This window comes from Perognathus longimembris, chromosome 20 (genome assembly GCF_023159225.1).
Source record: "Perognathus longimembris pacificus isolate PPM17 chromosome 20, ASM2315922v1, whole genome shotgun sequence".
NCBI classification, from domain to species: Eukaryota; Metazoa; Chordata; class Mammalia; order Rodentia; family Heteromyidae; genus Perognathus; species Perognathus longimembris.
In genome coordinates, this window is record NC_063180.1 from 45,170,609 (window position 1) to 45,195,426 (window position 24,818).

Below are 24,818 nucleotides of genomic sequence, written 5' to 3' on the forward strand. Positions count from 1 at the left end.
TCCCCAGCACCACATACACAGAGAAAGCCGGAAGTGGCACTGTGGCTCAGGTGGCAGAGTGCTTAGCCTTGAGCAAAAAGGACAGGGACGGTGCTCAGGCCCCGAGTTCAAGCCCAGGACTGGCACAAAAAAGAAAGTCACCTGGAGCCCCCACGCCTCGGCCGGGGCTTTGTCTCCGGCCACTTCCGACGGCCCTGACTCGACCTCCCCTCCCTGGCCTTCGTTTCTCCCTGGGGACACGGGACGAGGGCCCCAGCAGTGGAGGTGGAGCCGCTGCCCTCGGTGGCGGCCTCTTAACGGGCAGGGGGAGTTCCAGCTGGCTGCCCTCTCCCTGTCGCTCAGGTGTTCCTTCTAGAGCCTTCCACCCACTATCCCCTGCATGCCCTTCCCAGCTGCCTTCCACACTGGTCTTTCTCCCCTTCCTCCTCCTTTTCTCCTTTTCTGTCAGCCGTGGGACTTGAACTTGGGGCCTGGGCACTGTCCTGAGCTTCAGCTCCACCTAGCGCGCTAGCACTTCCGCTTCTCTGGTGGTTCACTGGAGATGAGGGGCTCCGGACTCTCCTGCCCGGGCTGGCTCTGAACCACCAGCCGCCGCAGCCCCACCCGCTTCCCTTCCTGGGCCCAGGATGGACCTCGAACCGCGATGGCCGCCCGCCGGGCCGCGCCATGCTGCTTTGTGGCTGGCAGGACGGGGAAGGAAATAGCGAGGGGCACATGGATGAGTGTTCCGCCCGTGACAAGTTCTCCCTCCTCCTGCCCCCCCGCCCCCCCCCCCCCAGCCCCGGGCAGCCAGGTTGCTTTTGCAAGACCTAGCAGTGCCGGGCAGCTGGGAGCTTCCTGCAGGAGGGAGCCCCCCCCCAATCCGGGGGCCTCCTCTCGTCCTCTCCCTGCCTGAGTCATCCTGAAAGTTCAGTGGCGCAGGGCCTTTGTCATGCAACTGTCTTCCCTGGGGCACCCCACTTCTGGAGGCCGCAGCCTACCTGCAGCCCCCCTCCCCCCAGGGCACGCCCAGGCCCCCCTCCCCCCAGGGCACGCCCAGGCCCCCCTCCCCCCAGGGCACGCCCAGGCCCCCAATCCCCCCAGGGCACGCCCAGGCCCCCCAACCCCCAGGGCACGCCCAGGCCCCCCTCCCCACAGGGCACGCCCAGGCCCCCCTCCCCCCAGGGCACGCCCAGGCCCCCCCTCCCCCCAGGGCACGCCCAGGCCCCCCCTCCCCCAGGGCACGCCCAGGCCCCCCAACCCCCAGGGCACTCCCAGGCCCCCCCTCCCCCCAGGGCACGCCCAGGCCCCCCTCCCCCCAGGGCACTCCCAGGCCCCCCTCCCCCCAGGGCACACCCAGGCCCCCCTCCCCCAGAGCCTCAGTTTCTCTTCTTTGGTCGGTTGTGGGGCTTGAACTCAGGGCCTGAGCGCCGTCCCTGAGCTGCTTCTGCTCAAGGCTGGCGCTCCACCACTTGAGCCACAGCGCCACTTCCGGCTTTTCGGTGGTTCATTGGCGAGGAGCGTCTCAGGACTTTCCCGACCAGGCTGGCTTGGAGCCGCGGTCCTCAGAGCTCAGCCTCCTCTGTTGCTAGGGTGACAGGCGCAAGCCATCCGTGCCTGGCTATCACCTAGAAGTTTCTAGACCCTCCCTCCCTCCCTCCTCGCTCTCCCCGCCTCCCTCCCTCCAGGCCCCTCTCTTTGTAGGCCTCTCTCTGTGTAGAGGGTTCCAGCACGAAGCGTTGGAAACTCCAGCTCCTTGTCTTTGTACCGGTACTGCGGCTTCAACTCGGCCTTGCGCGCCTCGCCTGGCTGCTTCATCTTTGGAGAGAAGGCAGCAATGAAGGCTGCTATGATAGCACAGCACAGATCATATTTAAGATAGTAGGTCATGAAATGATAGCGCCCAGGTTAGCCTCAGCCATCAAAACATACCCTGCTATTTAAAAGCCATTGTTGAAGGGGTTGGCACGCTAGCGGCGCACACCGTCATGGAGAAGAGCTCAGGAGCCCGGGATCGAAGGGTTGAGGCTGGAACCCAGCCCGGGCAGCAAAGTCCGTGGGACTCTCATCTCCAGTGAGCCACCAGAAACGTGAGCAAAAAGAGCTCAGGGACGGCGCACAGGCCCTGAGTTCAAGCACCATACCTGACAAAAAGCAAAAGAAAGAATGTGGCCCCCAGAGAGATGCTCACCCCATATAGGAAGAAATGGATACATAACGAAAGGAAGAAGCCGGAAGGCGGCCCACCCCCGGCTCCTGAACCCAGAACCTCTTGGTCCAGGCGACTCTGCCTTAGGCCCTTCTTCCCCTAAAGGCTTGGACAACCTGGGTACAGAGCCGTGGGAGGGACTTCCTTCCTCAAAAGGCGGGACTTCCTCTGTGCAGTGAGACTGTAAGAGGAGCAGTCACTTAGCAACCAGCACCCGCCTCGAGGCACCGGCCTGGGAGTGGTCCTCACACTGTACTTGCCCAGGAACGGGGGTGGAACGCGAGGCTCTTGTCGCAACTTAAGTGGAGGGCTGGGATTCCAGCTTCTGTCCCCAGCCACCTCTGGCTACTCGGGAGACTGACGTCTGAGGATGGTGGTTCAGAGCCAGCCGGGGCAGAAACGTCAGTGAGACTCTGATAGTTAATTAGCCAGCAAGAAGTCAGAGGTGGCGCACCAGACTGGAAAGAAAAAGCTAAGGGGGAGCCTCGGCCCTGAGTTCAAGCCGCAGTGCTGGCGTGTACGCACGCACGCACGCGCGCACACACGCACGCACGCACGCGCACATTGTCTCCAAAATCTGTGTTCTCGTCTGAGACAGGAATGCAGAGGCGACCCTGGGTGAGTGCCCGCCTCTGAGCCTCAGTTTCCTCTCTAGGAAAGGCGTCTGATGGCCCCCAAAGGGCCAGGCTGCCCCTTTGCCCTGGGGCCCACGCCCCTGAGCCCCTGGAGGCAGTGCGGAGGCTTCGCGTCCTCCCGCACCTCAGCCCGTAGGTGGCTGGGCACGGCCACCGGCCCAACATCGAGAGGCTGGGACCCCGCAAACCAACCGCGGTGCCCGACGCCTTCTAGAGGCAAACGTGGCGGGAAAGCGAACGCAGCGGGAAGGCTAGAGCCCCGGTAGGAAGGATGCTGAGTGCCCTCCCCCTCCCCCAACGTGGGGGGAGGGGGGAGAGGGAGGGGCTGCGCCATCAGAAGCTCTGCACCAGGGGCTCTGTCCCAAGCTCTCCCTCCCAGTGGCGGGGGGGGGGGGGAACAGTGCCCTCTGTGGGCGGGGGGGGGGGCAGTGGCGGGGAGGGGGGGCAGTGGCGGGCGGGCCAGCCTCCCACTCAGGACTCCGGACGCCAGTGTGCGGGTCACACTCACAGTGGGGGGGAGGGCGTGTGCGTGAGCCCCGGACGCCTGCCTCTGGGATCTGGCTTAGAGGGCCGGGGTTGTGATGTTGTGCACACCTGAAGGAGTTCCGCTGGGAAACAAGGCTGGACACCGTCTGGCTAGGTGGGCGGCAGTGGCTCACACCTGTCACCCGCTGCTCAGGAGGCTGAGATGGGGGGGGCGGGGTGTCCCAGCAGCCCAGCTACACACACCCCAGAGACCTTACCTCTAATAACCAGCCAGCTGCCAGAGTGGAGGTGTGGCCTACTGCAGTCACCTGAGCGAGAACCAGAGGCATCGGTTCAAGCCCCAGTACCAGCGCGTACCCGCACGCACACACGCACACACGCACACACACACACACACACACCCCAAGCCTAGGTTCCTCCAGAACCAGGAAGTCCCCGTGCCCATGTCGGTCTGTCTGTCGGTCTGTCTGTCGGTCTGTCTGTCTCTCCTCCAGGGGACAGGCATGGCTAGTCGACGGCAGAGCACACAGCCTTCTCCCCGCCATCTGCCCCATGGAGACCTAACCGGCCTCAGGGAAGTCAAGCGACCTCCCTACAGCTCCCACTCAACCGGCTAGCCACACCTGCCCAAGAGTGGCTGTTTCCGGCTTGAAAACAACTTGAAAGGGTGTTGGGTAGCTTGTTTTTCCCCCATTCTTTAAAGGTGTGAAGGAGGCCCGACCCTTTGAGATTTCCTCTCAGGTCACCCCTCCGCCTGCTACAAAGCTGTGCCCACTGGGGCTCTAGGAGGGGCCTCTGCAGGGGCAGCATTGGGGAGCGGAGACTAAAGGCTGAGTTTCAAGCAAGAAACCTGGTGAGAAAAGCACCCAGTGGGTGCACCCGGGACGTGCGTGCGCATGCGCCCGGCCCAGGGCTTGACTCAGTACGGGTCACTTGGCTTTTCTCACTCGACTGGTGCTCTACTACTTGAGCCACACCTCCATTTCCTGGTTTCTGATGTTTAATTGAAGATGAGTTACGGACTTTTCTGCTCTGATTGAACCATGATTCTCAGAGCTCAGCCTCTTGAGCCATAAATATTGGCTACACTTAAGCTTCATCTCTTTTATTACAAAGCAAGGAAAGTATTTTTTTTTTTTTTTTTTTTTTTGGCCAGTCCTGGGCCTTGGACTCAGGGCCTGAGCACTGTCCCTGGCTTCTTTTGCTCAAGGCTAGCACTCTGCCACTTGAGCCACAGCGCCGCTTCTGGCCGTTTTCTGTATATGTGGTGCTGGGGAATCGAACCTAGGGCCTCGTGTATCCGAGGCAGGCACTCTTGCCACTAGGCTATATCCCCAGCCCGAAAGTATTTTTTTTTTCTGATGAGAAAGTCTGCTCTACTGGACAATAAGCCCAATGAAACTTAATAAAAATTGAAGTCTTTTGAAATGGATGGTTGATAAGAATCAACGTAATTCAGATCTTTTTTTTCTTCCCCTCCACCAGTCCTGGGTCTTGGACTCAGGGCCTGAGCACTGTCCCTGGCTTCTCTTTGCTCAAGGCTAGCACTCCGCCACGTGAGCCACAGCGCCACCTCTGGCCTTTTCTGTGTATGTGGTGCTGAGGAATCGAACCCAGGGCTTTGTGCGTGCTAGGCAAGCGCTCCTCCTCGAAGGCACGTTCCCAGCAGTCGTGGGGCTGGTTTTGGCCTGGGCACTGTCCGGGGCTCTACATTCGAGGGTGGGCCACATTCCTAGCCCGCAGGATGAATCAGAAGCAGACTGCCAGCCGGGCGCCGGTGGCTCGCACCCGTAGCCCTAGCTACTCAGGAGACAGACCTGAGGACTGAGCCAGCGTGAGCAGGAAAGCCCGTAAGACTGTTAACCAGCAAAAAGCCCCAAGCAGAGCTGTGGCTCAGGTGGTAGAGCGCTAGTCTTGAGCAAAAGAGCTCAGGGACAGCAGCCGGGTCCTGAGTTCAAGGCCCACAACCAACAAAGCAAGAGGAGGCACAGCACCACACAAAAACCCTGGAGAAACAACGGTCTAAACTGCAAACCAAAAAGGCAAAATGAGGGGAATGCTGATCAAAGCCATGGTGAGCTCCCACCTCACAGCCACGGGGCAGCGGCCACGGGAGCCCCGAGGGGCCACGCCGCGGGGGCAGCGACCACAGAAGCCCCGAGGAGCCACGCCGCGGGGGCAGCGACCACGGGATCCCCGAGGGGCCACGCCGCGGGGGCAGCGACCACGGGATCCCCGAGGACCCACGCCGCGGGGGCAGCGGCCACGGGAGCCCCGAGGAGCCACGCCGCGGGGGCAGCGACCACGGGAGCCCCGAGGAGCCACGCCGCGGGGGCAGCGACCACGGGAGCCCCGAGGAGCCACGCCGCGGGGGCAGGACTGCGCATCGCTGCACACTAAGGAAAATCACAGGCACCACAGAGCTCGTCGGCAAATAAGCAGCCGGGTGCCAGTGGCTCACCTGTAATCTCACTACTCAGGAGGCTGAGACCGGAGGATCTGGGGTTGAAGCCCAGCGGGGCAGGAAAGTCCACGAGACTCTCATCGCCCACGAACCAGCCACAAGCTGGGCGTGGCGCTGAGGCTCAAGGAGCACAGAGCGCTAACCTTGAGCACCAAGGCTCAGGGACAGCGCTCGGGCCCTGAACTGAAGCCTCAGGACTGGCAACTGCCGGGCGCGGGTCGCCTCCCCGGCGCGGGGATTCAGGCTCCGCTCTCCGCTAACCGCTCCCTTTCTCACCCTCTCCCCTGCTCACCCGACCCGCAGGTAAGGCCAGGGTGGAGTGGGGGGCTCAGGAAAGACCTCAGGTGCACGCGGCTGTACGAGATCGCTTTACCTCCCTCCTTACCCGTGGAGAAAGCCAGGCGTGCGCGGACCTCGGAGACGCTTCGAGAGCAATCTGATTTAATAAGGGCGGGGCAAAGGCTGATATGAGAGGTGACGGAGAGAAGGGGTGACCAAGGGCTGGCGATGGCTGCGAGCTTGTCATAGGACCCCCTCATGAGCTAACGTCACTTGGATAGCACCACCCCAGGGGTGAAAAGCCTGCGAGAATGGGGGGCACATGGGGTGGCGACAAAGTTGGGGGGCTGGTCGCAAAGCCAGTTCTTCTGGTTCCGGACACAGAGAATTGTGGCCTGCTTCTGCATTCCCCAGGGCTGGGGGAAGGGCGGCTCTCCAATGCCCTTCCCCCTCAAGGCCAAGGCTGGACCCCAACAGGCAACAACAACAAAAAAGCAGAGGTGTGGCTCAGGTTGTACAGCAGCAGCCGACGAACAAAAGCAAGTGTCAGGCAATGATCAGACAAAAAAAAAAAAAAGGTCCAAGAATAACTAAGCAGTCTTGAATAATCTAACCAACTACCCCAATAAAGGAGTGGACACGCAAGTAACGAGGAACACAGCAAAGCCCAGGCTGCGCCCGAGGCCGAATGGAAAAAGACGCACCAGCAAACATACAAAAGAGAGCTCATCTTTAATCAGCCAGAAACGAAAAGGGCTCCAGACAAGGTCAAATGCCACTCACCACAATGCTAGAGTTATACATTAAATATAATTACTATCTATACATATGCAAAAATATAAACTTCTATTTCATACGACAGAACCCTTTAGAGAAACCATTTTTAAAATTAAGTCAAATGCAACATGAACGTGTGGTTTATGTTTTTTGAAGGTTCCTTTAAAGGTTTTTAAAACAAAACGCTAAATCTAAACACGCTGGCCTTCCTGTCAGTTCCAATCAGATCTGCTTAGTTCCCAGCGAACCCGGAGAGCTGCGTCACAAACTACTAAAATAAGAATGATACTGTTCAAGCACATCTAAAACCCTCCCACTGTTTCAAGTACAGACAAAGAACTCAAACGTCCCACAAGGCAGAGCTAAACGGATGGCGGTGAGGAAAGACTGCGGGGCCACGCGGCTCCAGGCCGAGCTTCACGCACACTCGCACACGTGCGCACGCACACACACACGCACACACACACACCAGGTGTCCGCGTTCTTCTTCCGGGGGCCACCGTGGCAGTCTCGGGGGAGACCCTGTTGGCTGGAGCTGGACTGAGTGTGAGGTCCGCCAGTGTGCGGTCACACGGGCAGCGCTGGTGGGCGTGGCGGGAGGCGCCGGCCGGGCGGCGCTCAGAGCTCGTCGTGGTAGAAGTAGTCGTCCTGCAGCTGCCGCCCGTAGTCCGTGGCCTCGCTGGTGAGAAACAAGTCCTGGCTTTCCAGAACCTCCTCTGCCGACAGCTTCTTGTCCCCGTTCAAGTCCATCTCGTCAATCAGGTGGGCGGCCTGGAACACAGCCACGTGCAAGGGTGAACAAGGAGTCCTTCACACGTCAGCAAAATGTGCTTTGGCCACCATGATTTGGGTGTGCCAACAGCGTACTGATCACTATGAGTCTCTCTGGACTTGAGTCTGGGCACTGATGCTCTCTCTCCTCTCTTTTTTGGCCAGTCCTGGGCCTTGAACTCAGGGCCTGAGCACTGTCCCTGAGCTTCCTTTGCTCAAGGCTAGCACTCTGCCACTTGAGCCACAGCCCCACTTCTGGCCTTTACTGAGTCTGTGGTGCTGAGGAATCGAACCCAGGACCTCATGCGCGCTAGGCAAGCACTCTACCACTAAGCCACATTCCCAGCCCTCCTCTCTTAATTCCTGTTAGGTTCTGTGTCTCCGCACAAATCCAATCAAGGAAATTTCAAGATTAAGTAAAACTATAAATCCACTTTGAGCCCCACAGGCAGATAGAAACTGTCGTTTTATGTTCCCCACTGTGCCCACGCATCATCGGTTCTTCAACGTGTGCTGGTCCTGGAGGCTGGAGCTCAGGGCCTGGGTGCGGCTCCGAGCTTCTTTGCGCAAGGCTGGCGGTCTACCACCGGAGCCACAGCTTCACTTCTGGCTCTTTTGGTAGATACCTGGAGGTAAGGTCTTGTGCGTTTTTCTGCTTAGGCTGGCTTTGAACTGTGAGCCTCAGATCCCAACTTGTGACAGGCTTGAATTCCTGACACCTAGCTCTACCATATAAAACCATACAATGATTTAACTGGGAACAAACCGTCAGTCCTAAATGACCACGCTGTATTTCTTTGGCTGAAGACACTGAGCTCCCTTTCCTAACAAGGCCCTGTGTGGAAGCACCCAAGTGTGCAGAATGTTCTCACTCACCTCCTCTTGGGCAATCCCCTGGTTATTGGGGACCACCCAGGACAACAGCTCCTGGGGGTCAAGCCTGCCGTCACTGTCTTTGTCATAGTCGTTCACAAATCTGTCCTTCTCAACAAGTATCCACTCAGGATCGTCAGTTGCAGCTTAATAAAAAAAACACACAAATACAGGTGACATACAGAATAGCACATGTATACAATAAGGGATAAAGAAGGGAATGCGAAGTTTACTCCCCACAGGAGGGACACTGAAACACAACTACTTAACTAAAAAGTTCTCAAAGACATACAAACTTAGTTTCCAAGAGACATAGGAGCTGGTACTGGGGGCTCACAATTGTCAGCCCAGCTACTCAGGAGGCTGAGATCGGAGGATCAGGGTTCGAAGCCAGCCCAGGCAGGAAATCCCACGAGACTCTTATCTCCAATAAACTATGCAAAAAACGCCGGAAGCATCTCAAGTGGTAGAGCGCTCACCATGAGCAAAACGAAGCTCAGAGCCCAGGCCCAGAGTTCAAACCCCAGAATTGGCCAAAAAACAAAAACAAAAAAGTCAGACACACAGGAATCAAAACAACCCAGTTAAGAACGTGCACAGCATCACACATTACACATGAGCACACGTTAACTACTGCTCGTCCCAGTTGGGGCTGAGTAGTTTTTTATGCACATGTGACCGTGTGTGTGTGTGTGTGTGTGTGTGTGTGTGTGATTTTGTCTGTGGTGGGCTTGAACTCTGGGCCTGGGCACTCTCCGAGCTCTTCAGCTCAAGGATGGCGTTCTCCCACTTTGAGCCACAGTGCCACTTCTGGTTTTCTGGTGGTTCACTGGCAATCAGTCTCATGGACTCTGCGGCTGGGGCTGGCTTTGAACCACCATCCTCAGATCTGAGCCTCCTGAGTAGCTGACAGGTGTGAGCCACTGGCCCCTGGCAACCATACTTTTTACAAAGTAATTGCATGTGAAGTTTTAAAGTGAAATCCACAGTAAGGCGATCCATTTACAATTGCATCTTCCATCTGTTTTGTGTGTTTCAGTGTGGGTGCACATGCACCAGCCCTGGAGCTTGAGCTCAGGGCCTAGGTACTGTCCCTGTGCTTCTTTTGCTACCACTTGAACCACAGCTCCACTTCTGGATGGTTTTTTCTTTTTTATTAATTTATTAATTGAACACACATTTTTTGACAAGGTGTTGTGCAAAAAGGGTAGTTACATAGCAGGGCAGTGTGTACATTTCTTGTGATATCTTACGCCCTGTTTTTCTATCCCTTCTCTAGGTCAGGTAGACATAGATACAATATACGATGTACCGAGAACATATACAGTAGCCACGTGGCCACGCCCAAGAAAGTTTGCCTAGGGCTTTAAATGCAATGTCGATATTAGACCATATGTCGACAGTAGTCTTATATGAACGTACATACATAGCTTTTGGGCTATTGTATTCCCCTGAGAGGTCAATTTTTGACCTTTATATGTTGAGTAATTGTTTGGTTTTAGTTACATACTGTTGGGTCGCTGCCCCAATCCTGTGGGGAATACTATTTGACAAGCAGGTTTTGGTTTCACAGACTTGGTCTCTACTGTCTCTCCGTCTCCCTTTGTTAACAGTCATATATCAGGGAGATCTTGCCCCTTTGTTTTCTGTGTTCTAGGCTTGTCTCACTCCACATTATTTGTTCGAGTTCTGACCATTTCCCTGCGAATAACAATATTTCACCGTTCCTAATCGCTATGTAGTATTCCATTGTGTATAAGTACCTGGATGGTTTTTTGTATGCTTTGAGTCTCCCTGACCTTCCTGCCCCAGCTGGCTTTGAACCACGATCCTCAGCTCTCAGCTTCTGGAGTAGCTGGGATGACAGGTGTGAGCCACTAGCACCCAACTTTCCTTCCCCTTTTGAATGGACAGTGGCATTACACTGGTTGGGAAAGGAAGAAACATGTCTGAATGAACCTCAAGGTGGAAACGAGAATGAGCAAGGCAGAATCTCAGCGTGCGGAACTCCTGGGCTTGGACCCGCCCGGCGCTGACTTAGCCTGAAGCGGAGGCCAGGCCAGGCTGTGGCTGTTTTCCCGTCAGAGCTCAGTGAGAAAGGACCCTTGCCAGCCTTTCCTCCATCTCCAGTGTCTCACCCCAGGTGACTTACTTGGATCCCGTCTGTAATCACCAAGAAATTCTTCTAAACTGACGAATCCATCACCGTTTTTATCGTGTTCTTCTAAAGCTTCCTGAATGACGAACTCCTGTAGCACGTACATTAAGACAAGAAAAGCTTAGTCACGAAATCACTGTTGGCTCACGCCTGTCATCCCAGCTGCTCAGGAGGCCGAGAGCCGAGGACTGTGCACTGAAGCCAGCCCAGGCAGGAAAAAAACCCATGAAGCTCGTATCTCCAATAAACTACCCCAAAAGCGCAAAGCAGAGCTGCCAAGTGGCAGAGCCCTAGCTTTGAGCAGAAGAACCTCAGGGATTGGATCGGGGTTCAAAAGCCCAGGACCAGCATCCCTGCCCCCGCCCCTGAATCCATCCTATTACAGAATTCCTTCAGGAGCATGGCTGCGGTGTCCACACTGGAAGAACAACTGTGGTAACCGGGGAACGAGCTTTAAATGGCACTCCTGGGTACTGCTGGCTCAGGAACGCCGCTCAGTCTCCCCAGGCAGGCCCCTCTCCTGCACCCCCCCCAGAAAAGCCCTCAGAACTCCGCTCAGTCTCCCCAGGCAGGCCCCTCTCCTGCACCCCCCCCCCAGAAAAGCCCTCAGAACGCCGCTCAGTCTCCCCAGGCAGGCCCCTCTCCTGCACCCCCCCCAGAAAAGCCCTGTCTTCCTCTCTCGCTTTCTCCATCTAGCAGTCAGCTGTCTCCCACCTCCACCCAGAGCAGAGCTTTTCCTCGGGGCTGCAAGGCCAGCGCCTCAAGCCTCCGCCCGACTCCACTTGGCAGCTCCGCCCTCTTCCAAGCCCAACCCCGCCATCACAGCCCGAGCCGCGTCGCCTCTTTCCTGGACCCGCCAGCCCGGAGGGTGCAGAACAGAAGCCTAACCGCGGTATCTGGCGCGGTATCTGGCGCGGTATCTGGCGCGGTATCTGGCGCGGTATCTGGCGCGGTATCTGGCGCGGGCCCTGGCTGCGCAGCGCCTCCCACTCCCACCTCTTCTTTCCTGGCTCACTGGACCGGGGCCTCCCCCAGACTCCGCCGACGCTCTCCCATCCTTCCCGACGGCAGCCTCGGGACAGCGCGGTGGCGGCCGGCACTGCGCGTGCCCTTCAATCCCCTCGTCTACGCGGCTCCTTTCACCCGGCTTCCCAGCCTGGTGCACCTCAGCTCCGCCTCTCCCGCGCCTCCGGCTCCCTCGGGGATGACACTGAGTCATCCTCACCGCCCGCCCCTTCCTGCTCAGCTGGCCCCCCCACATCTCAGTCGGGACCTTCGCACCCCAAATGCAGTGAAGACCATCCTCAAGCCTCCCGTTCCAGACACACCCGGGAGCTCCATCTGTAACACAGCGTTCCCGCGCTCTGCTTAAATCAAGATTTACACTTGATACATACAACGCGTCAATCCAAGGGCCCAAAAATTAGTTTCAGAGAAATGATCAAGTGACTCTCCTTAAAATTACAATCCAATACACACTGGGTGATAAACACATATAACTTGTCTGGGTCAGAATCCAGTTTCACCACTTTTTTTTTTCTTTTTGCCAGTCCTGGGCCTTGGACTCAGGGCCTGAGCGCTGTCCCTGGCTTCCTTTTGCTCAAGGCTAGCACTCTGCCACCTGAGCCACAGCGCCGCTTCTGGCCTTTTCTGTATATGTGGTGCTGAGGAATGGAACCCAGGGCTTCATGCATATTAGGTGAGCACTCTACCACTAAGCCACACTCCCAGCCCCACCACACTTTTAAGGGACTCTGTGGTCCAGTAATATTTAAGGACCACTGTGAAATGATTCTTTTTTCATTCAAGTAACTCTCTTGGGAAAAAGTGGACTTATTTCCTTAATGCTGCCATGGTTAAAAGGGTTTGGAACCGAGTCCAGTGGCTCATCCCTGGAATCCCAGCTATTTGGAGGCAGAGGTCAGGAGGGTGGCTGTTCAAGGTCAGACCTGGCAAAAACTCGAAGGAGATGCCCTCTCAAATGCGTGGGTGTGACAGCACACACCCATCACCCCAGGCACGGGGAGGCACAGGTAACAGGATCATGGCCCATGACTGCCTGGCCCAGACAAAGGCTAGAGGAAAAAAGCTGGAGGCACGGCTCAGTGGTGGAGCCTGCCTTGCACATGTATGGCCCAGCCACAAAGCCCAGAGCCAAAACACAAACAACTCCAAACCCCAACAGGGTCACCCGTTGCTTTCTATGCTGGTCCTGGGGCTTGAACTCAGGGCCTGGGCAGTATGCCTGCGCACCTCTGGGCTCAAGGCTAGAGGGCTACCGTGTGATCCACAGCCCCACTTCCGGCTTTTCCTGAGTAGTTTACTGGAGTTAGGTCTCACCGACTCTTCTGCCCGGGCTGGCTTCAGACTGTGACCTCCGACCTCGGCCTCCTGAGTAGCTGGGGCGGCCGGTGTGGGCCACTGGCGCCCAGCCCATCTTAGTTTCTTCATGCGAGTGAGTAACCAGCCTCCCGCGCCTGTTTCCTTGCGAGTGCTGCCCCGGGCAGGGCCCCTCAGGATCACGCCACGCAGAACTTCCAGCCCCCCCTCCCCCTGCTCGCCAGCAAGCCAAGGCCCGGCACCCACCGCCTGCCTTCTAGAACCCTGTTAGCCTGGCCCAACCTAACTTTTGGCACCTAAATCATGGCCAGCAAAACTAGGTCATGTCTCCTGTGCCAAGAGAGCAACAGGAGCCCCCAGCAACCAGCGAGGTGATGCTGAGGACCGCCTCTCTCTCACCGCCGAGCGAGGAGCAAACCGGAACTGCTGCCTTCTCACTCAGGGCAACTTGTTCTGACCAGGCCTGTTTTTCCCCTTGGGTGCCAATCCTGGGGCTTGAACTTGGGGTTTGGGTGCTTTTCCTGAGCTACTCTGTTCAAGGTTAGCACTTCACCACTTGAGCCACAGCACGCCCAGCTTTTTGTGGTTAACTGGAGACGAGAGTCTCACAGGCCTTCCTTGACTGGGCTGGCTTTGAACCCTCACCTTCAGAGCTCAGCCTCCTGAGTAGCTGGGATGACAGACCTGACTGGCCAGACAGTCACGTGAATGACTTAACAGTAATCCTCAACCTCTTTGCTCCTTACCGTCATGTAGTCAACTTCTTCGGGATGCTCAAAAGCAATGAATTCTTCAAGGCTCAAACCAGGGCTGGAATCCTGGTTAGCTTTTTCAAACCGCTTCTTGTCCTTTAAATGAAGCTTTGAAAATTAAAAAAGTTTGAACACAGAGAAAACCCTCAGCATAATATCAAAAATACTTTGAAACCACAACCCAGGTGATATTTAAAATATACTCTTGCAGTCAGGGGTGTGACTGGAATAGCAGATCACTTGCCTAGCAAGCCCAAGGCCCTCGGTTCAACAACTAGAACTCCCCCTGCAATACCTCATGATTTTATTTCTTTACAACATTGTTCTAAAGGGACACTGAGCAAATAATTAGCTATTTATATTTATTTATTTATTTATTTATTTATTTTTTTGCCAGTCCTGGGCCTTGGACTCAGGGCCTGAGCACTGTCCCTGGCTTCTTTTTGCTCAAGGCTAGCACTCTGCCTCTTGAGCCACAGCGCCACTTCTGGCCGTTTTCTGTCTATGTGGTGCTGGGGAATTGAACCCAGGGCCTCATGTATAGGAGACAAGCACTCTTTGCCACTAGGCCATATCCCCAGCCCTATTAGCTATTTATTAAAGGTTACACAGACACAAAAATGCTACCGTCTAAATTCCAACAAGGACACTCAGTAGCTGTGGTATTCAGGGAAAACTGCTAAACCTCTTATTTCCTCATCTGTAAAGTTAGGGTAAAAAATCTCTACTAAGCAATTGGCCTGACAATGCCATCATGTAATTAGTAAACTGGAAATTCAGAGTATTTTATACATGTTGGCTGGGTGTAAAGGAACATGCCTAGAAGTCCAGTACTCTGGAGAATGAGGGAGTAGGACTTTAAGTTCAAGGCCAGCCACGGCAACTCAGCAAGATGACATCTTAGTAAACCATAAACAAATAGATGTTACATAATTGACAGATTAAATGACTTGATAAAAGTCAAAATACAGCTTATTGAAATGTATTAAACTTGGGCCCCCTGGAGCTGGGAATATGGCCTAGTGGTAGAGTGCTTGCCTCATAAACTTGGGCCCCATCTCCTTCAAGAATACTTATTAACTGGGGAATTGCCAGACAGGAAGTTTACGTCATGTGTCATGTTACTCTACAGAGTTGGGTTGTTTTATTGGGGGGGGCAGGGTTTGAAATGATTTTTCAAAAATATGTTACAAAAGAATAGTCCTTTTATAATGAGAATCTCACATGATTAGAATAGATTCCCAATATTTGGAAGCCTACTCTATTTTTTGTTGTTGTTTTGTTTGTTTTTTTGCCAGGCCTGGGCCTTGGACTCAGGGCCTGAGCACTGTCCCTGGCTTCTTTTTGCTCAAGGCTAGCACTCTGCCACTTGAGCCACAGCGCCACTTCTGGCCTTTTCTATTATGTGGTGCTGAGGAATCGAACCCAGGGCTTCAGGTATATGAGGCAAGCACTCTTGCCATTAGGCCATATTCCCAGCCCCCTCTTTCTTTTTCCTTTTTTTTTTCCTAGTGTCAATTCTGGGGTTTGAATTCAGGGCCTGGGGCTAGCTTTGATCCTAAGATCTTAGCCTCCTGAGTAGCTAGGATTACAAGCGTGAGCCACCGTACTCTTTCAAGTGCTAACTGTGTATATTCAGAAATAATTGCATGGAAAGCCTAAGTAGGTCCTATGGTGAGAGTAGATAAACACTCAGCCTCCCTTTTTTCAAAGCACAGCTTGGATATTTTGGAAGCTAGTAATTTAGGTACTTCACTAATGACAAGAAACACTCTCTAGCTTTGTTGGGATAACAGGTCAGGCAGCAGTTACTGACTCACACACCAGCTCTTTACTACTGCCGACACTCAGCGGAGGTTTTACTTGTCCATACTCGGCCAGCTGAGTCCTCTCACCCAGTTACCCCAGAGGAGAAAACATGCTTTGTTCCCAAACAACAGCTGCTGTTTTCTTTTTTATACTTTTTTTTTTGGTCTTTCCTTTTTTGGTACTGGGGATCGAACCCAGGACATTGCAGTTGCTAGGCAAGTGCTTCGTCACTGAGCTCCATCCCAGCCTTGCTTTATGCTTTTTATAAGAATGTTTTGTTTTGCAGTTTCAAATACTCTAGACTTAATACTTTGCATTTTATGTTCAAGTGTAACCTGGGGGAAAAGCAGAAATACCACATGAAGTGCTCTGTGGTGCATCAAGTCCTTTCTGAACAAGTCACTATTCACGAGTCAGGGCTGCGATCCCCTTATGAAAGGACCTTTCACCACCAAGCCAAAAGGCCCACGTTCCAACAGGGGGAGCCAAATTTGGCCAGATCAGCCTATGGAAAGAAAGAGTCTCTTTCAACAAATTGAAATTTCTGAAAGAAAAAAAAGGGAAGAGGCAAGGTAGTATTTTCTGATTCACATTTCATTTCCATTTGAACAAATTTAAAAGCAAATGCACTTCAATAATCTTTGATTTTGAAACAAGTCAAAAACTAAAACAAAAATCAGCAACAACAAAGCTGTGTGGGTTTCACACTTGTACACTCTTACTTCTGCCTGTGCGCAAAACCCTTGTGTTCTAGCAGAAGCTAAGGCACCAAGTAATAAAACACAAAGTGCTAGTCACTTGTCTGTCCTGTAAAAGAAACAAATGGAGCAAAATTGTGATTGCACAGGAAGGAACTGTGACCTCAGCACCCACATCTAGCCTTCCGATTCAGATCAGCACAGGAAGAAGCCAGGCCCTACCCTACCTAAGTCATTACTACCTGCACATGCACACTTAGTAGCTCACCTTAGAGGTTAGAGTGCTCGACTCTGGCCAGGAAAGCCCACAGAGTCACTACTCCAAACTGCCCACATGGAAACTTAGTAAAAGAAGGCAAAATTCAGGTAATGAGTTGAACTAACAAGTACGTATGTCAGGGCTGGTAGTACGGGGCTCTATGGTAGAGCGTCTTCCTCCCAAGCTCAAGGCCAGAGTTTAAATCCTCTTTATTGCTTAAAAAATTAGATTGTAAATACTAATTATATATGTTACGTAAGTTAGTTGCATGTAAAAAATTATATCTATGACCACCAGGCTTGTGAAGCAGACATTTCTGGGCTGTCAAATAACCACCAATGGGATGCCTGGGGGAAGGTGTTAATTTGCGTACACATTCCCTTTAGAATACTAGCAGTTGCCTAATTCTTTCTTAAAAGGTGAGTCTTGGGGCTGGGAATATGGCCTAGTATACATGAAGCCCTGGGTTCGATTCCTCAGCACTATATATATAGAAAAGGCCAGAGCAAGTGCTGTGGCTCAAGTGGCAGAGTGCTAGCCTTGAGCAAACAAGAGGCCAGTGACAGTGCTGAGGCCCTGAGTTCAAGTCCCAGGACTGGCAACAAAAAACAAAACCAAACAAAAGGTGAGTCTTGTTGGGTACTGGTGATTCCTGCTTATAGACCTAGCTACTGAGGAGGCTGAGATCTGAGGATCATGGTTCAAAGTCAGCCTGTGAAGCAAAGTCTGTGAGACTCTTATCTCCAATTAATAACAACAACAAAAAAAAGGCTGAAAATGGAGCTGTGGCTCAAGTGGTAGAGTGCTAACCTTGAGCAAAAAAGGTTCAAGGACAGAACCCAGGCTCTGAGTTCAAGCCTCAGGAGAGGCGCACGCACATGCACACGCACGCGCACGCGCAACAAAAAAGGTTAAAATTATTATATCACGGGGCTGGGAATGTGGCTTAGTGGTAGAGAGCTTGCCTAGCATGCATGAAGCCCTGGGTTCGATTCCCCAGCACCACATACATAGAAAATGGCCAGAAGGGGCGCTGTGGCTCAAGTGGCAGAGTGCTAGCCTTGAGCAAAAAAGCTTAGGAACAGCATATCCAAGCCCCAGGACTGGCAACAAAAATAAGCAAAACAAAACAAAAAAACACCCATGAATTCAAACCAACAATCTCATTTCTGGGCATGTGCCCAAAAGATGTGAAAGCAGGAAGTAAAAGTGGGATCTGAGCACCAGGTTCACTGAGCTAGTTCCCATAGCCGTGGCAAGTGCTGGTGGGGAATGCATCAATGACATGTGACACTCAAGCACACCCACTACAGGGTATCACCCGGCTTTCTTCAGGCGCAGGCCACACCTCGGGAAAGGGCTGAGGATGGCATGGGAAGTGAAGTGAGCCAGTCACAGAGCCCGGCACTGCCCCGCCCTTGTTTGGTAAGGTGCCTGGCAGTCGGGGCAGACACACGCGGAGCCGGCCAGCCTGGGGGAGGACCGTGGGAAGGGAGCTGCTGTTTAGTGCGCAGATCAGGTACAGGGTTCGGTTCTGCAAAACTAAGGGCATTAAAGACTGGTTGCATAATCCGATGGGTATACTTGGTACCACTGAATTTAAAAATAGCTCAAGCATTACATTTTTTGTTTATAGTACCACAATTAAATTTTTCTGCAAGTAAGTTATTTCATATAAAACTAGTTTTGCTTTTTTTTTTCCAATGAGGATATGCCAACAGAGCCTTCCGAACAGATGATACAAAACTGATAACTGAATCTTGATAAAAATCATGTAGTGAGGAAGTGAAGGTGTAGCTCCCAAGTGATAGAATGCTAGTCTCAACAGAACACTTAGAGACAGTACCCAGGCCCTGGGTTCAAGCCCCAGGACTGGCAAAAAAAAAAACCAAACACACCCAAAAAAACAAAAACAAAAAACGCTGGGTGCTGGTGGCTCATGCCTGCAGTTCTAGCTACTCAGGAGGCTGAGATCTGAGAATTACAGTTCAAAGCCAGCCGGGGTAGGAAAATCTGTGAGAATATCATGAATCTAATGAACCCAGAAAACTTCAAGCGACTCAAAGCACTAGTCTTAAGTGAAAGACCTCAGGGGCGCAGTGCCCAGGCCCTGAGTTTAAGCCCCACCACCACCACCAACAGCAACAACAAAATTAAACAGTAAGATTAAGATGTACAACATTTTTAGAAGCCACTGTGGACAGTGGGGAACAGAGGTCTGAGTAGGAGTCCTGGGCTGGGCTGCCACGGACGACAGCAAAGGAGCAGTGGAGCGGAGCCGGGGCCTAGGCGGGGAGTACGGCGGCCTGTCCGGGCCAGGGCCCACCCGTGCTCAGGACGGGACGGAACCCAAGTGGCCCGCGCTCACCTGTCTAAAGGACTCCTCCTCCGCGTCGTCCAGGGCCATGTTGTCGTCGAAGTCAATCACTCGGTCGTACATCTGAATGTTGTACTCGTCCCAGGTCACAGTCCCGTCGCGGTTTTTATCGTATTCCACAAACTGCTGTTTGGCTTCCTGCATGGCATAGTGCTTGAAAGACATCTGAATCCACTGGCTGAGTTCACCTATGGGAATTCCCCAGGACACGTGACTGTCGGCAGCAATTCTCACTAGGGGAATGGGGCTCAAAACCTTCTCAGGAAGACAAGCAACACCCTGCCCCCTGTTGGCAGTACTGGGCAAGATGGGGGGGGGGGTGATAAGCCTGGAGTCCTGCATAGCACAACACGCATAGCAAGTGCCTGGTTTGGTGCTGGCAGAATGAATTACCAACTGGCCCAAACTGCACCTTACTTTCCTGTGGTTTGAACTCAGGGCCTGGGCACTGTCCCCGAGCTGCTCTTTTTGCTCAAGGAGAGCGCTCTACCACTTGAGCCACAGTGCCTCTTCTGGCTTTTTCTGAGAGAATGTCTTGTTATGTAGCCAAGGCTGATGTCACACCTGAGCTTTTCCTCCCTCCCTCCCCCCAGTGGTGGGATTACAGGCAGGCGCCACCATGCCTGGCTGGAGCAATATGTATTAAGGAAATAATAGGTGGTAAGTAGACATAGATTAAGCTATGAAAAGGTATTCAGAGAGTGAAGTTTGAGAAATACTGTTACAGTGTATTCTCTTTAAACATGACATAAGATAAAATATCAAGAGAAAAATCTCACAAGGTTGTAAGTAGCAATTATTATTACTTTTATTTATTTCGGGTTTGAGTCCTGGAACTGGAACTCAGGGCCTGGGTGCTGTGTCTGAGCAGTCTGTCACTTAAGCCACTCCGGGCTTTTTGGTTGTTAACTAGAAGGAAGAGTCTCATGAACTTTCCTGCTCAGGCTGGCTTTGAACTGCAATCCTCAGGTCCCAGCCTCCTGAGTAGCCACTGGCACTCAGCAAGCAACTATTACTCATGCGCTTCTTGCAATAGCTGTCCTAACCTCAGTACCTGAGGTAATGAGAACAAAGTTCCTAACTCTCAAAGGCCTTCTTTCAGATTAACTCCTAAAACCTCTTCATTGTGGTACTGACTACTGCATTACAGAAAACGGGGGGGGGGGGGAGAGATAACACTTTCAAGGAGTGCATGATTATAGTGTTTAGGCTAAAGGTAAGGTGCTGCTGGTTTAAGACTGGCTGGAGTTGGGCGCTAATGGCTCACGCCTGTAATTCCACCTGCTCAGGAGGCTCAGATCTAAGGATTGCAGTTTGAAGGCAGCTTGGGCAGTAAAGTCCGTGAGACTCTTATCTCCAATTAACCACTTAAAAGCCAGAAGTGGAGCTGTGGCTCAAAATGATAGAGTGCTCGCCTTGACAGTACCTGGGCCCGAGTTCAAGCCTCATGACAAAATACAACAACAAAAACTCCCTGGGCCATCTCTGCTGGTTTGGAAAAAGTCTGGTAAACAGAAACACAAAGACAATTTCTCTCTCCTGCAACTCTAACCAGGGCACAATAATTATTACGCAACCACACATTGAACAACTCCTACCTATCAGGGACTCTAATCTGTCTCTAATCTTCCCAATGAGGCAACTGTACTCATCACTCTTTCACAGTTCAGAGAACTGAGGTCCAATGTCTGAAAGAGAAAATGTAGCAGAGTCCAGATTCACACCTACACTTGACTTCAAAGCCCTGGGTTTCTCAAAAACCTCTACTTTTTTCCTCTTGCCTCAGTCTCCAGAGCAGTTGAGACTACAGGTGTGTAGCACTAGGTGTTGTTACGAACCTCTACTTTTCAAGAACCTGAACCTAGTCCTGGCCCTCCATGTACAAATCAGAATTTTATTACCGATCCTCACGTAGACTGTGGGTTTTCTTTTTTTTATTCTTCTTTTTTTTTTTTCTTTTGCCAGTCCTGGGCCTTGGACTCAGGGCCTGAGCACTGTCCCTGGCTTCTTTTTGCTCAAGGCTAGCACTCTGCCACTTGAGCCACAGCACCACTTCTGGCCGTTTTCTATATATGTGGTGCTGGGGAATTGAACCCAGGGCTTCATGTATACAAGTCAAGCTCACTCGCCACTAGGCCATATTCCCAGCCCAGATTGTGGGTTTTCTTGAGCACCACACAAAGTCTTAAAGATATCAAGTCTTAATTTAAAGACATAGTTGTGGCATAGATAATAGAGATTGGACAGATCAGAAACAGTCTTACACTTAAAGCTTTACTGTAAGGAGGGGTAGTTTACCTTTTCACACTTGTGTTCTCATCTGCTCATTCTGTTTACTTGTAAGGTGGACCAATTCTTATACTGAATGACAGTTCAAAGGTTTCTGTGGCTTAAGTATCAGGAATAAAATTTTAATATTCTTAAGGACACTTCTAATTCATTGATAGCACATCTCAACCTTCTCAGCTTACAATTCTCTCACCAGAAATGCTAAGCAACATTTTAAAATGAGTGTTATAGCAAGACAGCTAACTTAAGTCACAACAATAACCTGCATTTTTTTTCCCCAGTCCTGGAGCTTGAACTCAGGGCCTGAGCACTGTCCCTGGCTTTGTTTTTGCTCAAGGCTAGCACTCTGCCACTTGAGCCACAGCGCCACTTCCGGCTTTTTCTATCTATGTGGTGCTGAGGAATCGAACCCAGGGCTTCATGTATACAAGGCGAGTACTTTACCACTATAACCTGCATCTTTAGAAGTTCAACTTAGAAAGCTGGTTGGGTTCATCACTTGAACTAAATAAGAGGCAGTTGCCACTTACAACATTCTTTTAATAATCTGTATATATCACTATTTCACTTCTGACTCATGAACCTATTGAAACCTTTTTTTTTTGCCTGTCCTGGAGGTTGAACTCAGGGCCTGAGCACTGTCCCTGGTTTTGCTCAAGGCTAGCACTCTGCCACTTGAGCCACAGCGCCACTTCTGGCTTTTTTCTATGTATGTGGTGCTGAGGAATTGAACCCAGTGCTTCATGTATGCGAGGCAAGCACTCTTACCACTAGGCCATATTCCCAGCCCAAACTTTTTATTTTTTAACTGAGGAGATTAAAACTGAGTTTGCATGTGCTGGTGGCTCACACCTGTAATCCTAGCTACTGAGGAGGCTGAGATCGAGGACTGTGGTTTGAAGCCAGTCTGAGCAGCAAAGTCTGAGACTCCAATAAGCCCCCAGAAAGCTGGAAGTGGAGCTTTGGTGTGGTACTGCCACTGGAATGGTAGAGTGCTAACCTTGAGCAGAAAAAAGCTCAGAAACAGCTCAAGCCCCAGACTGGCAAAATAAAACAAACACCACAGACACACACACACACACACACCTGAATTAACAGTAGAATTATCTGGATTCTAGTCCTGGCTTCGCTATATATTTGGGGGGTGGGGGTGGGACTTACCTCTCTGGGTTTATTTCATTTACAGAGATGGACAAGATGGTTCTAAAGCTCTTATCGTCTCTTTTTTTTGCCAGTTCTGGGGCTTGAGCTCATGGCACTGTCCTTGAGCTGCTTTTACTCAAGATTAGCACTCTACTACTTCAGCCACAGCACCACTTCTGGCCTTTTCTATTTATTGGAGATAAGAACCTCACTGACTTTCCTGCTCAGCCTGGCTTCAAACCTCCATCCTCACTAAGATCTCGGCCTCCTGAGTACCTAGGATTACAGGCATGAGCCACCAGTGTCTGGCCTATAACCACTCCTGTTGTTACAATCTACAGTATTCATGGAGGACAGGTCTTTTTCTACTTGCTTGCTTTTTTTTTTTTTTTTAAAGCACCAATTCTTAAGATCCTAACCAAGTACCTATCAAAGGGACAATGAACAACTGGATGCCTTATTTCTAAGATGAAATTTTCCAGCTGCATTCCCAGAAGGTATGTAAGGAGGAGGGTGTCTCAAGCTATGACTTGCACATGTAAACTACAGGATCCATGAGGGTTCTATTTTACTGGAGAAAACCAGTTGTACTTGGATCAGTACTTTCAGGTATAAAGCCTGCCTGATGTCACGGTCCCTCCACCCTCTAACGTGTTGGTCTACCTAAAAAAAAAAAAAAGAATCTGCATTTGACATACACCCCTGCTTAAATGTTCACCTCGTGCCCCAGACCTCTCTTTCCTCACCTTCGGTGAGAAAGCCATCCGAGTCCGAGTCAATTTTCCTTATGATGGCCTGCAGTCTTTTCTGCTGCTCTTCGGGGCCGAGTTTGACGTACTCATCGACGTCTTCCTTTGGGGTGGGGGTACGGTAGACAAGAGCGCCACGCATTACTCCCTCGAGTGGGCACGGGCAGAGGTGCCCGCTGCACCCTAACACTTTCGGGGTGACCCCTCTCACTCTAAGGCCCGGCCCCCACCCCACGCCACCCCACCCCGGCGGAGGGAAGGGAAGGCGCCCCGCCCAGGCTCGCTAGCTCCGCGGGCTTCACAGGCCCGGGGTCTCCCCGGAGGGGGGGAGGGGGAGGGGGGGAGGGGGCAGCGAGAGCGCGGCCGGCCCCATTGTCAGGCCGCTCCGGCCGGGCCTCGCGAGGCCGCCCCGCTTTGTCCCGGGACAAAGCCCGCGGCGGGCCCCGGCCCGGCCGCCCACCTGGACGCCCAGCAGCGCCTCGCGGTCGTAGTCGGCGCGGTGCTCGCCCTGCGGGTAGTGCAGCTCCTCGGCCTGGCCCGCGCCGGCCGCCGCGGCGCTCAGCAGCAGCATCGCGGCCAGCGCCAGCGCCGAGGGCCCGGGAGCCGGCCGCATGGCGGCGGCCCGCCGCCGAGCCGAGGACGGGTGGCGGGGAGAGGCGGGCGGGGCCCGCGGGCGGCGCGGCCCGGCCCGGCCGGCGGTCACGGAGGGGCGGCGCCGCGGACGCCAGAGGCCGAGGACGCCGCGGGGCGGAAGGGCGGCGCAGCCCACGGGGCACCAACGTCCACTGCGTTGCGGAGGCGCGCCGGGCGCCGGTTTATATAGCCGCTGCGGGAGGCGGGCGGAGCTCCACGCGGAGCCCACGATTGGATGCTGTCGGCCCGGGGGTGTGTCCTCGCGGGGCGGGGGGCGGGGCTGGCGACGGAGTGGTCCGCCGACGCTCCGGGGCCCAGGGATGCCGGCGCGACGCCGGGCACCGCGCTGCCAGCTCCCCGGTCTCCTTCCGCGAACAAGTCCCTCACCTCCTCCCGGGAGGCCTCCTTCCTAGCAGCCTGGCTGTCTCCCGCCAGGAGCTCCCGGTCCACGCCGTGAGACCCTGCGGACCTCCCATCGGGGGGCACTCTGCAGCACCGTACCTCGGGAAATCCTGTATCCAGGTCCCCATTCCACCATCCCCATCCCCAGAGCTGCAGCCACGCCTTTGCAGCTGATGCTCAGCGTCGTGGTTAGCAAACTCTATGACCTGGCTAACATCCTTGACCCCCCAGGAGAACCTGTTATCTCATTTTTACGAAATGGGCAGAGTAAAAAGATTACTTTAAAAAATTGGAAGATCGGCCGGGCGCCGGTGGCCCACGCGGGTCATCCCAGCTACTCAGGAGGCTGAGATTGAAGGATTGCAGTTCCAAGCCAGCCAGGGCAGGAAAGCCCAGGAGACTCTTATCCCCAATTAAGCAGCCAACAAGCTGGGAATTAGATAGCACTAGCCTTGAGCACAAAAGCTCAGGGACAGCACTGAGGCACTGTGTTCAAGCCCCAGGACAGGTACCAAAAAAAAAGGGGGGTGGGGTGGGGTATCAGCGTGCATGAGCATGAGAAGACCTGGTCTTGTCTTTCTTCAGTCCTGAATAGATTGCTTTCCTTTCTCCCAGGGGAGATGGCTTTCTGACACTCCCACCCCCTCCTTATACTGGGGCTTTAACCTCCAGGCCTTATTCTCGCACTTGGCTGGTTCACTCAACTCTGGTGCTCTACCACTTCAACCACACCTCC

At 53.2% G+C, this 24,818-nt stretch overlaps 1 protein-coding gene across 3 annotated transcripts; it reads right to left on the reverse strand.

Annotated features, from left to right (window-relative positions):
• Nucleotides 1–635: 635 nt before the first annotated feature.
• Rcn2 (reticulocalbin 2) lies at nt 636–23,825 on the reverse strand. 3 transcript variants are annotated; one of them, XM_048329543.1, is made up of 8 exons: nt 23,508–23,825; nt 23,045–23,150; nt 18,858–19,054; nt 13,718–13,831; nt 10,626–10,722; nt 8,477–8,619; nt 7,437–7,600; nt 636–666 (listed from the first exon to the last, which is right to left on the reverse strand). In XM_048329543.1, the coding sequence occupies exons 1-7, from the start codon at nt 23,658–23,660 to the stop codon at nt 7,448–7,450; spliced, it is 963 nt and encodes a 320-aa protein (XP_048185500.1). In that variant the 5' UTR covers nt 23,661–23,825; the 3' UTR covers nt 636–666; nt 7,437–7,447. The 3 variants fall into 3 exon arrangements, with proteins under 3 accessions (XP_048185500.1, XP_048185501.1, XP_048185499.1); XM_048329544.1 differs by lacking the exon at nt 636–666 and having other exon boundaries at nt 6,766–7,600; nt 13,718–13,819; XM_048329542.1 differs by lacking the exon at nt 636–666 and having other exon boundaries at nt 6,766–7,600.
• Between the last annotated feature and the right edge of the window lie 993 nt (nt 23,826–24,818).